A 14,000-nucleotide genomic window follows, 5' to 3' on the forward strand; every position below is an offset into this window, starting at 1 on the left:
AAAAAAAAAAAAAAAAAAAAAAAAAAAAAATATACCGACGAATTGAATACCTCCTTCTTTTGGGAAGTCGGTCAAAAATGAAGTTTAGAGAGAAATTAGCGATAAAAATTTGAGTTTGAATAGTAGTAACCTTCTTAAACTTGAACGAACAAACTGACTTTTTTATTAGTGTCGAGTGCAGATGTAAATAATTTTAACAGTTGTCGCCTCTAAACTAAGGTCAAGTCTAATCTGATAAACAAGTGGAACTAGATCGTAAAGTAACATTATCTGAATTAACGAATCGTAATTCTAATAGTCAAAAATTGATTTAAAGATATCATTTACATGGTGAAGATCTAAACTGATTTATCGGAGATTAATAAAGGCAGGTGTTGCAATCGATTGTTATATTAGGTTCTAAATATAGTATTTAATTTAACAAAGATGTTTATCTGTGACTGCATATGAAAACTAGTTGCTATAGGTTATGATTAGAGAATAAATATGTAAAAAAATATTTAACACTAACAGGTTTTAAATTGTTCAAAGTATATTAGAACTTATTTACAAAATAGCGTCTATTTATTAACTAAAAGAAAGTTACTCCGTCTTCTTTTTACTTTGATCTAAATAGCATAGACAAAGTGAAGTAAAATCTTGGGTGCATAATTAGTCAATGTACAAAAATAAAGTATTTCTTTCTACACGAAAATAATTGATTAAAGTAATGGAACTTTCTCTCTTTCTATAACAAAGCAAATGTATTAAAGCACCTCGAAAGATATTGGTTTTTTAAAACAAGCATAAACGAGATTAGAAAAAAATAATAGATAGATAAGATACTGCAAAATATGTCAAACTTTATAATCATTACAATGAACTTGTAAACCTGGTTTATTTTGTTTATACCTATCAAAGTACAACATTTGCAAGCTTAAAAAGAACTCCTTTTTAATTCCATTGACACCAAATCATTTACACATTTTATCTACACTTATATACTAATAATATAAAGCGTAAACACCTAATACTTTGTGGCGTATAATCACAGCACATTTTTGAATAATTCTTTCTTTGATAAAAGCCCTACACTTATGACAAGTTTTAGGCTACATATTTTCACGCTATTAGACTTTGGGGTAAATAAATTGGAAACAACATTAATGCAGGAAAGCGACCAAAAACTACAAGCTGCCAACATTAAAGAAGCAATGTGATGTAACGGTAATTTTGAGATTTGCAATTGAGAATTTTACAAATGTAAACAATAAAATAAAGTTTTTTATAATTTCATGCGAATGAAGCCGCATAGGAACCACTAGTTAATCATAAAATCAATTTTAATTGACAATTGATAAAATATTGAATATCTTTGATTAATCTAATCGGGTCAAATAATAACAAAGGTATTCCCCGTATTACGCATAATTTACTTTGAAATGTATAACAATGATAAATCTACATTTTTATTATCATGTTATATTTTTATTTAATATCTACAGTGTTTTGACGGTTGAAGAAATATTTTTAAACGTGTGACGTATGTTTTAAGGGTTTTAATTTATATTTAGTCTGAAGCGGGAAAGTTTCGTACACTCTTGAAATTTTTATTAATACCAGCCGTTCAAGGGCATGCGGCCAACACATGTTCAGTATCATTCGATCGACGCGCCCAGTACAGACCTTAATGCTTATTTTATATAGTTTCGCAAGAAAGATTCGCATGGCTGGTACTCCGGCTCTCGATTACTGATGATTTTATGTTGAAGGTTACTAGCGCTGTAATATCTACACCTCTTAAACCTTCAGAGTCATCTGTCAGATGTGTTTTGCTGACTTCATTTTGGGAAATAAATGAAAGGTTTTGTTGAATACCTGTACTCGGATAACTTCTTATAAATTACGTTTCGATTACTAATCGTACACCCTGTACATAAATTTATGTTTATTAATTAGTGCGTTGTATACTATCTCTTTGATCTGATTCACACGTACATTTGCAAGTAAAGTAGGGAAGTGGAAAAGTGTATAACTGCACATTTTATAATAATAAACATTAAATTAGAACAGTCCGTTTGATGAGATCGTAAACGAGGATTTACAGTTCCCGATTTACGTAAAAACATAAAAGAAAATTAGTTATCGATTAAAATGTTTGTAAAACGATCAAGTTTATGTTTTGTAAAAGTAGAGTAATAATTCTTACTCTTACATCCTATACACCAAAGATTAAAATGTACAGACAACTCTAATTTATTATTTTTTTAAGAGACCAACATCTCAGTTGTCAACTTAATTTCAACGTTAATAAAATCTCCAAAAAAATCGTTATTACACGCAGATCGTAATTCGATACGGTCTTTACAAATTACAAGACGAAACACCCAATCACTTTCATATCGTGGTTATTTTTAAATATTTATTTAAAAAATTTAATAGGAACGGAAAGATCTTGTGTAATTGTTTTGTCATTAATGTAAATTGCTTAAGTTAGTGGCCATCGAGTTTATTTGGCGACACCGTTCTATTGCGTTAATGTCTGTCGACAATCTCCGCTTATCGGTTACCTACTGTTGCACATGACGACAACCCGATCAGGTTTCATGTATTAATATCGTATTTGTTTCAACATTTCTGGAGATCTTCTCCCTCTACTTTGGTCAAGTGGGTTCGCCGTACGAGGTTTTTGTACGGCCGGCCGCCAAATTATCTTTAACATTCCTGAACATACTAATCGTCTTTTATTTGTAAAACAATAGCATATTACATTTAGGTTTACGTAGAAGAAAACAAAAGATGTGCTTTAGCAGTGCCAAATTTCTTCAAGAGACATAGTTTTGAAAAACAACATGATTAATCCCTTAAATACTATCCTAGAAGTATTTAAAATATCCTAATTATAGGACTTTTAAGGCTAATTAAGAAATATCCACGTTAATACAGTTACAATCAGACCATAACTTGAAGTTACAAGAAACCGTAATTGCTGTCATAATTAACTTGACAGTGTTGCGAAAAGAATGTATAATTATTGTCTCAAGCGACATAATATAGACATAACAAAATATGAAATACACTTTCTAAGAAAAAGACATAACTACATTTTAAGAAAGCAAGGAGTTTTATATATCTTTCTAGAATATAATTTAAATTTAGGATTTTCTATTCATTGGTCTGATTGATCAGTTGGCTGATCGGTCCAACGGGAAACACCAGACCATCATGACTTGTCAAAAACTTCACCACTACAAAACAAATAACTCAATAATAATAATTTAATATTATCTGTGTCACTTATTAAATATGACCGTTTTCCTCGAACTACAGTTTATTATATGAATCATAACGTGTGGCGTTAGCAGTAGCGTTAAGATAATGTATTTCATCATTACGAATATACATTTGTGTAAATACACAAGACGTAAGAACAAGACGGTAACATAAAATGCATTTCTTTAATAAATCAATAAGTCTGATTGAGGGAAACTAGAGACTCCGGAGAGTAACGGGAATCGAACATCATTAGTCAAATGTAAGTACTCATATGTAAAGCATATTTTTACTCAGAACATATAATAGATAGTGACTACAATTTTATACTTATAGATTCGGTAGTTTCGGATTTAATCTTGGACGTACATCGTGACGTGAGATCTCGTGAACAAATTCAACTAATCATAAATCTTTATATGAAAATGAACCCTGATATAAAAAAGATTTAAGGACGAAATTTGCTGGTGTAATCGAACCTGACACTGCAGATCTAAATACTTTATTGAGTTCAAGTACGATTCGAATGAACAATAATCCTATATCCGAAAAGGTTGGTTTTTCCTTTCTGTTTTAATTGTTACGTCCGTAGGCTCGTCACCATGGTGCCTGCATAAACCTTGAGCTGGTTTCGTTTGTATCCAGTAAGCAGGTTTTGTATTGTTATAGCGGACGATTATTCATTAGTCACGTACCAACTACAAGGGTTCTTAACGGACTGTTGTGGATTTTTTTTAATTTGCAACCAGAAACTATTGCTTGCATTATTCTATTCCGGAAAACTATTACAGAATAAGGCTTTAAGCTTAGAAATTATTAATATAAAAAGTATCCTTGCAGGCAGTATGCGTAAGGAATTTATATTAGTTTATTAATGGCTGTAGGTCTAGAGTATGTACGATATTTGAGAATTTCGAATTTATAATATTTATTCTTCACATATAAATATTACATGTCCGTGAAGTCATTGAATGGAATATAATGCTATCTGAATGTTATCGGAAGGTTATAAAAGCCTCATAAAGCCCGGCCTCGCAGATATCTGATAAGAACAACCGAAAATTACACCCGACAGGCTTCACTAACCGATGGCACGGATAAGAACCCATACGTCTATAATAATTAAGTGGCATACCAAACAACTTTGCACTCGACGTGAAAAAAGATAATGTATCAAAATCAATGATGAATTTGAATGCACGAATTTGATGCTTTGAATATTAATAAATGGATTAGCCGCTGTTGCACTAAATAAATCCAACCAATTTTCGCAGAAAGTGAGGAAAAGTAGAATTAATAAGTTAACTTAAAACTTGCCTCTCACAGAAGCACGTTTAGAAGTATTGTTTATTATTATTTGGCAGAGAACAATGCGTGTGCTTCACAGATCCTGTCTCTTAAAAGCCAAAGGATGCCCATATAACTTAATACAAATTCCGATATTAGTTGTTAAGTAACATAAGATGCATAAACTAAAGTAACGTAGATATATTAATGTGTTCAGAGCGGGCGGCTGAATACACTTTCACTATAACCGCCCAGTTGTCTCATTGTCTCTGACTGCGCGCAACGTCATTCACGTTAGAGGGAAAGTGTTTTAATGTAAATTTAATTGGTGGCCATTCTACACTCGCCAATTATTTGTTATTACAAAATGTTTCCGCTCTAATCTTATCATGCAAATTTTAAGGTGTTACGTGAAATTGAATTATTTAACACAACCATACTGTAATTTCGATGTCTTTTTATTGAGTTTACACATTTTCTACGTGTATTGGTAGTGTATTATATAACCGCGTTCTCAGAAAAATTCAGCTTATCCTCGATGAATATATAATCTATTCGTTAATTTCTAAAACAAGCACGAACGGACGCACCACAGTGCATACTTTAATTTGCACATTTCATAGTACAATCTGTACAATTCGGTTTTTTTTATATGCATATTAATTTTAATTAATAGACAAAGAAATGTTATAGTAGGTTACATGATCCAGAACTAAGAAATTTTACGCTTATAACGTTAATATATTCTCAGCTGAAACGGAATCTAACAGATTAAATATAGGTGTAAAGATATTTTATACTCTCTGTTTTTTTTAATAACAAAAATCATACAATGTTTTTTGGCAGATATTTGGACAGGGGTAATGTAACGGTATGTATTTCTGCACTTATTCGCTTCGGTATAAATCACGACGCTTACAAATGGGCCAATGCGCAGGTGTCTCTTTTGTTCCTAATCACCTGTCAATTGCTCTAATGAGTGTCTATGGCGCATCACGAGCGTTGCTTGTAAACCGTTCCACGCTAATGGTCCATACGTTTCACAATAAAATATATGGCAAAGGTAATAGAGGCGCCGCTCGCGTCGGACGAATTGACTCCAATAGAAAGGTCGTTGTAATTTAATTAGCGATGCTCCTCTAATGTCGAATGTTGACCTAGGAGTCGCCGACACCAGCGTTGCGGTTTTCTTTCACTTATAACAAACTAAATATCTCGTATTTAATGATCTACGATTTGGTACTTCGTGTTTATGACCAATACAATACGAAAAAAATAAACACAGTTAAGTTACATACTTACAAATTAACTGGTCTAAAACTAATAGTATTTTAAATGAGACAAATTTTCACATCCTAATAAACACTCGCATAGACTAAATACATTTGTTCTGAAACATGTTAGATTAGGTAGTTCACAAAATACCATTTCAACTACGAACTGTCAAGTATTATAATGATAGCGAATATCAACCTTTAAACATAACAAGAACACTTGAAACAATTAAATATGCGCAGCATGAATTAAGGGTTCTCGGAAATTGGAATGAGAGTAACGAGATATATCTCGTCTGATCCCATTTCATTACTAAACCCTGATCGGATACAATATAACTGTTGTGGCCAGTTGACGGATAGCCGATGTCTTGGCGCTAATGCTGTGATCGAGGTCAGTAGAGCCGCGCCGCTCAGATCCAATACAGACTGAACTTGAACAAATTATGCTGTAATTACTCTAAATGCGACATCGTGACGGACTATCTGTGTGGAGCGGTGGAATTGATTGCAACCGACGTTTTATTTAGTATAAAAATATACATAAATCGTAGAAGTTTCCTTGTATAAACATTATAGGTGTTTATATTTTGATTAGAAACAATGAAAGCGATGTTAAAGTGTAAGTTAGAGATGTTATGGTGCAAAAAATATATACGTTACACATTATTAAGAAGGACAAAGACAAAAAATAGCGAGACAAAAGATAATGAGAATAGACATGCATACTTTCTTGTAATTGTAAACAAATTCAATTCCATTTTTTGGATACAACGGAACAAGTTTCTATGACTGCTGCTTTCCGCTGCCGAAAAAAAGATTGTCATCCCTTTCATCCACCATAAAAAAATGGAGATAACATTATGTTTCCCCATAATATGTATTGAAGACATACCAAAAAGTGAATGCCATTTTATAGGTATTCCGAGTTTCGAATTAAAATAATTCTGTTTAATTTTTAAACACTCTTTTCGATGTTATTTAGCAGAACTGTCATAACAGTTTCAAAGATATAAATTCAATTTGAAGTATTTTACTTCCATTACATTTAACAAGCAGCGTAGTAAATTCACCTTCGAGTGTTTTGCAGCTTAAGAATATTATATCAATAAAATATTAAGAAGGTATGTATTAATAACATTATTTATAAGCAAGGAATTTAAAAGCATTTAAATAAAAAAAAATATTCCGAAAGTTAGTTATTTTTGGAGGGAAAAGGACCATATCTTAGTACACGGCTTTCAATAAATAATTAACTTTTTTAATCTATCTACATTTTTTACTAAATGTATTCGTAAAAATTATAGATTTTCATACGCAAGACAATTGTATTGTATTACTTTAAACAGTAAAGAAGTAAGTTTTGTAAACAGTTTGTAACCTAAAATTGAAATTTGAAAACAAACATTTATTACTGTAACTCATCTTTGACGTTGTACCCTACCTGTGGGTAAATCGATTTTCTTAGAAATAAAACCTGGTCAGATCAGTTAAGAAAGTAAAGAAAAAGCGTAAGATGTTAGTTGATTGAAAACATTGCGTCGACGGCTAGATATGTTTCTGCTAATGTAGACTTAACCGTTTAAAGTTTTCACATCGGACAGGAATCTTTGACTATTTTTGTTATTTCTATTGCTAAATAATGAATGCTTGGCGTAACCGACAAAGCAGTGTTTCCTGAAGCCAACAATGGCCGCTCTAGACAATGCAGCGACAAGATAACTAGCCTTTGCCTATATACAAACGGATTAGGCAAAGGGCTTCTGTTGAATCAAATTCTGCTGCATTTTGCGGGGGGAGGTAGAAAGTTGACAATCACAAATCTGCATATCATGCAGTCTTTATTACGAATAAAAAAATAATTGAATGTTAATTCAAAAATCCACATCTTTACGCAAAACGACAACATAGCAAACAAGTATAGTGTCTATATTTCTTGTCATATATATTTCTGTTTTTTTTTTTTCATACAAAGAATTCGCGATGACAGGTCCTGTCATCAAAAGTCAAAGTATCTAGCAACAACGGTCGCCACAACCTTGGTGCAGATCGCATCTTTATACCGTCTACCGTGCTCCTAATAGACATTATTTATTACAACCGATTTTAGACTACCCACAATTCCTTTTTAGTATGATTTATAGTAAGCATTAGTCGTTTGATAAATCGTTCATAATTAAATTATTTACTTAGTACTCGGAATTATATTTTTTAAAAAATCGTGTGTTACAAAAGCATGTACATACTTCCAATACTTAATTTTTAAACATATGCAATGGTGTTTTTTTTTTCACTTATTTCAGATTCAATCTATAGTTTTTAGCTTTTTTTAATATTTACTATTGATTATATAAGAAAAAATGTTTCGGAGTTAAGTTATGTTCGTTGTTGATTTAAAAATGTAATTATAAAAGAATTGCTTGTCGTGTTACTATACAAGTAACAAGCAGCATCTCAATTGTGGAATGATGCTCGCTGATATGCTTCATTTCCATTCAGTTATGTTGAATATTTAAGAACAACAGTCTTGTTTAATGAACGGTTATTAGAAAGTCATCATTTCTCCAATACCTACTAAAGTACAAAGATAAATCCATGAAATGTAACAACAAATTATTTATATTAACTTTCCTTATCTATTAAATTATTTAAACTTTCATGAGACATTTTATAACTAATTATTTTACGGCTCTTACTCACGCCATACTTTTTTCCGGTGACGGATTTTTTTTCTTTATCTATTTACGTGGTTTAAATCTTTTTGAGTGTTTATTGTAAAATTAAATTGTGGTGTTCAAGATCTTTAATATATACTATAAATTTAAAAGTTTAAATCGATAAATTTCTCTAGAACCGTGAAATGGATCTGGCTGAAATTTGTTATAATGATTCGATAAATTTTGAACGGACACATAGATTAACTATTTTTGGCGCGGTCGAAGTCGCCTGCAACAACTAGAATTTTATACAGGGACTAACTTTCGCCTGCGACGCCGTCTGCGTGGTATTAAAAAAACAAAAGTAAGTTGCCTAAGTGTTCTTCCGTTTATGCTCTACATCTGTGCCAAATTTCATCCAAATCCGTTTAGCCGTTTAGACTACAAATATAACAAACATCCATTTATCCATACATCAAAACTTTCACATTTATAACATTAGTAAGATTAGACAAGGAATACTTCTGCTATGAATTGTTGAAACAAACGGTTTACTTGGTCATAATCGGGTCGTTGAAATTTGTTCAAGTGCCCTTTTCTATCTATTCTTTCTACGTTGTGTTTGTGAACTAAAGTAGGTGAGCAGTATTTGAGTCGTTAAGTAATGTTTAATTTGGAAATGTATTATTGTACGGTTACATACCGTTTTGCTGAAAATACTTTTATTAAATATAGTACATTATGATTAAAACTGGTTGACAAAAATATAATACATTACTTAATAAAAAATTAACTGGGTTCCGTATTCGAATATCATATAAAAGTGTTAACAGTAAAAAATATGACTTTTTCACCTACTACAGACGAAAGAATAGAGTAACAAATACTGCTAAAATTACCGGAAGGAGAATATATATACTCTGTGTACATGTAAAGGGCATTAAAGCTCAAGCATCTTTGATAGTTTGCTAAAATATTTTTTATCATAGAATTTCGTAACTATTAACATGGCCTGAACAATTGTTATAACGTGGAGTTCATATAAAATTCCCATGATCCAATTTTGTTTTTAGGCCGCGTGGGCGATTCTGTCGGCGGTTGGAAGCGCTCGGTTGCGAAAATAATTCATTAGTCCAACGGATATCTTGTGATTTACGCTGTACTATAATCTAATTGAAAGTGTTGCCACTTATAAATCTGTTTGTAAACACATTGTATGATAGAATTTACATAATTATTATTTACTAGTAAACACTCGCGACTTCGTCTGTAAAAAAAATATATAGCTATTGTTAATAACTGATAACGTAGCGTTTTATTGGTGAAAAAAGTTATTAAATCCAGTACTCCAGTTATTGAGTTATTTCATTACATACAAAATTTCAAATCTTATGTGATTTTTATGTACAACGCATATTATTACAACAATCTATGATAACCAAAACTTTAAAGCAAAATTATCAAAATAATCTTTCTGTTATAATATACCCTTTACTAACTTTATAAAAGCAAAGTTATGATTAATAATTATGTTTTCTTTTGTTTCAAAAACCTAATTAAACGTCGCATAGCAATATGACAATTATTTTCATTTCCGTGTACAAAGGCCAACAACGAGATTAAGTATAAGAAATCAATTAAAAAGGCATTACCTACGTATAAGCAACCAACCAACCTACGTATCCGTATTGATTTTCTCGAATTATTACTTGACAAAATAAAATCAGTCACCTTGACTATTTTGTGTGTTATGTTGGTAGACTAGTTTCATACTTATCGGCCGAAGAAAAGTGGAGCGGATGGAAATAAAAATCAAACAAGTGTACACAAATAACTAAACTTCAAATACACAGTACAAAATTTCATTAAATAAAACGTAATTTACAATAAACCAGCAATTGCCACTAAGCCGATTTTTATGAAAAGAAAATTGTCTGCTTATTATAAGTATTATGGACAAACTTTGTAGATATAGTCTATTTAAAAAAAATAGCAGCAAAACATTAACGTCTTTACAGTCTTCTTACTGACCTTTAAAGGTGTATACACACTGACGCGAGTTGCGCAATACAATTAATTTATTTAGGTATTTTAGTGGCAGCGTCCAAAAGCGGCGATGTTGCCCACGCGACGCTGGTCATGTGATCTTAAGAGCATAAATAAGCATCTTTAAGGGCAAGCGAATCGAACGACTTGTCTACAATAAGACATGTGGATATTTATTATGAATAGTGTTTAAAATAAACTTTTAAATTAATGCGTAAAACGTAATATTTGACACAGTTAAAGTTTATGTAGCGAGGAACTGCAAAAAGATATTTTAGTAAATTAATAAAAAAAAAACCTTATATTATGAATGACTAGCTTTCGCCCGCGTATCCGTCAGCGTAGATTTAAAAAAAAGTGAGTAGCCAATGTGATCTTCCTTACTATCCTCTACATCTATACCAAATTTTATCGATATTTGTTCAGCCGTTTAGGCTACAAACTTTAACAAACATCCATTTAAACATTCGCATTTATAATATTAGTAAGATAGTAAGATAGTCAATTTTGAACCATGGGGGACCACCAATATCAGTAATAATTCTTATTCAGGACTAAAGTAGCCTAAAACCAGTTAAATACTCGTACGCTCAGTTTGTACTGAACAGTCAAAATGTTCAGTTAGAATTGTCAGAACTAAAGCCGTGTAGTGAAACTAGGTTTAATGCTAAAAGAATTTTTACAGACAAAAAGAACGAAGAAAATTCAAATGTTTCTAAAGTTAAAAAACAAACAATTACCTTTTAAGAATGTTCGCCATTATTTAAATTAGCACCATTTAAATATACACATTATAATTGTCATGCAAACGGCAAGAGAGCCGCAGCCTCATCGACTGCTGTACTATCTGCAAAGAGGCCGTTATCAATGACAGATCGGGGTTCTCTCTAACTTTATCAGCAACGTAATCTAAGAACAACACGTCAATCATGCGGACTTGACACTTATCTCGCAGCGTTGATAATACATCTTTCACTGCACCGTCACGTGGAAATTTACACAATTCTATTCATTACGGTCATTATGACAACCTTTGTCGTCACCTGACAGGAGCACCAGTCTTCTCGAAGTTAGAAGTAACTAGTCAATCATGCTGGCCCAATTCGAAAGTCAAAAAACATATTAATGCACGTCGAACGAAGACCTGTAGATTACATGTGCGGTTCTTAATCACTGCGTCACTAACGTCCTTCACGTTCATGTTGTGAAGTCAAAATATAAACTAAGTTAATTTAATCAAGCAAAAAGTTTATGAAGACCCAAAAGCTACAAAAACTGCTAAGAAACTCCTCTCTAACTTGTTAACCTTTTCATAACAATTTACCTGAGCTAAACACCAGTTTTAGGTAAGAAATCTGACCGATCGTAACCCTTCTAATGCCAGGCCGAAATGCTTAAGGGTTTTGACGTCTGTTGCTAGATGTACGATCAAATGTTAAATCTATGTCGAATTCAAAAAAGAGATTGTCTATATTATATTCCCGCATTCATCCAACTACCTTCATATCAAAGTTCCTTTAAAAGTCGTTGATAAAACTATACCGGATTCGTACTCTTGCCTGAACTACCGTTCGGGGTGAATGATAATTATCAGTTGATGTAATAATGTAAAGATCGCACACTCGTTATAATTAAACTACACAGTGATGTCAGAAATCTCTTACTATTTTTAGTTACGTTATCTTTATGGCTGATAGTAGACGTAGGATGATGTAGGGTTCAGGTGTTTGATTCCTGCAAAATCTTTGTAAATTGAGTGCATTAATTAAAAATTTACAGACAATTATGCTGCTCAAAGTGCTATAGAACTAATATAGTAACTATCTTTGGTCGTGCAAGGATTTGACGGTTGGTTTTGATGATGACATCTAGTTGAATAGGTATAGATATTAGATATCACAATTAAATTTTAAAACGAATATCTAGGCACCTTTGGTTTTCCAAGTTCACTGAAGTGTAAGTAGGAAAGGTACTTACTCAAAACTGATGACATTTGTATAAATGGTAAGGAATATTGAAATCGAATGAAGAAAGTTGAAGGTTAGTAGCAAATAATCGAATTTTGTAAATTGGGTGATATCTATATCATTATGGCGACAAAAAATGTGAATAATGATCGAAAGTTTCAAAGAAAGTGATTACGAATTATTATAGATGACTCGACGTTGACAATCTACCTTCAATACGTAAGGCGTACAGCTATATTATAGTGAGGCTATTGTAAATTTTAAATAGCATATTTCTAGAACTGCATTCCGCTTGTTATTTCGTTGTCAATATTATCTAACACACTCGTATCTTTTCAGTCTTACAAATATAGGCCTTATTTTTTTCTTCTTAGAGTAATTTTTGCTGTGTTGAGATTAATTACAAATCGCTACTCAGTTATGTTGCGCAGTGTGTATAGGAGAAAAATTGACCGCAGCATTCGGTTCTGTTGCAGAGTAATATAAAATACACTAAGTGGTCCTTGCGTCACACCCATCAAGCCATCGCATTGGCTCATTCATACACCTGTCATTCGTTGTACAGCAATAATTATATTACATGTTGTCGGTAAACTATTTTACAATATTGCCTTGTATACTTTTCGTCTATTTTTAAAGCAACAAAAATACTTTGTAGCCATTTGTTGAGTCTTTCATTTCGAATATCTCGGCTAAACTTCGGTTACAATTTGAAAGGTCTGGCATTACAAATATCGATTTCCAATCGACATATAATTTACGGCCATCACTAAGTACAAAGTAAGCTGTGAATAATATTACCATTCCCATTTATTCTACAAATACATAATGTCGATAAAAACTTTTCTATGATTCGAAGAAAATATACATCAAGAGTACTTACTACAATAATAAAAGATGCGTCCTTCCTTGATTTAGTAAATGTATTCACACACAAATTATTTTCAGTTAATTTAAGAGTATTTCACTTGGTTTTCTCGATCCGAAAACTAATGAATTAACGTATGTTATGCGAGTGTGAAAAAACGTAGCATGAATATGCGCCTAAACGCGTACGCGGTCGGTGTGCAACTGATCAACTATCAACTAGCGACTAGTGAACGCCGCCGCATCGTTCCCCCATACCGGACAATATAGCTGCGCCCGCGCAGGGGAGCTGACCGATTCGCCTCGCCTGCTGCGCTACAGCGAGCCCAAACAAAAAAGAAATGTCGCCGAAGGTTCACAACTCATCGCATAATCAAATACTCGTACATATTGTATGCTATATGTCAACAAAGGATGTTATTCCCTCGCTGAGCTACAACTAACTAAAGCGATACATCACTTAAATACTAAAGGAAAGCGTGAAGTTTCTGAGGTTATAAGAACAAATTAGACAAAATAATTGAAATTACCACTTAATAAAAAAATCTAACTATGGCGTCTAAAAGGAAATATCAATGTTTAATTATTAAACTATTTTCAATAACAACTTTTTACAAACCTCTTTTATGAAACTATTTTATTTTATTTTT

General features: G+C 32.2%; 1 protein-coding gene across 2 annotated transcripts in view; it reads right to left on the reverse strand.

Annotated features, from left to right (window-relative positions):
• LOC106109018 (nostrin) overlaps nucleotides 1-13,582 on the reverse strand; it is a 39,617-nt gene extending 26,035 nt beyond the window's left edge. The window contains exon 1 of one of the 2 annotated variants that reach the window (XM_013290410.1): nucleotides 11,257-11,323. In XM_013290410.1, the coding sequence (XP_013145864.1) occupies nucleotides 11,257-11,276 (20 nt within the window). In that variant the 5' untranslated portion in view covers nucleotides 11,277-11,323. Of the gene's footprint in view, nucleotides 1-11,256; nucleotides 11,324-13,366 lie in introns of those variants that run through there. The other variant, XM_013290411.1, reaches the window with a different exon arrangement.
• Between the last annotated feature and the right edge of the window lie 418 nt (nucleotides 13,583-14,000).

This window comes from Papilio polytes, unplaced genomic scaffold (assembly GCF_000836215.1).
Source record: "Papilio polytes unplaced genomic scaffold, Ppol_1.0 DF821388.1, whole genome shotgun sequence".
In the NCBI taxonomy this organism is placed as follows: Eukaryota; Metazoa; Arthropoda; class Insecta; order Lepidoptera; family Papilionidae; genus Papilio; species Papilio polytes.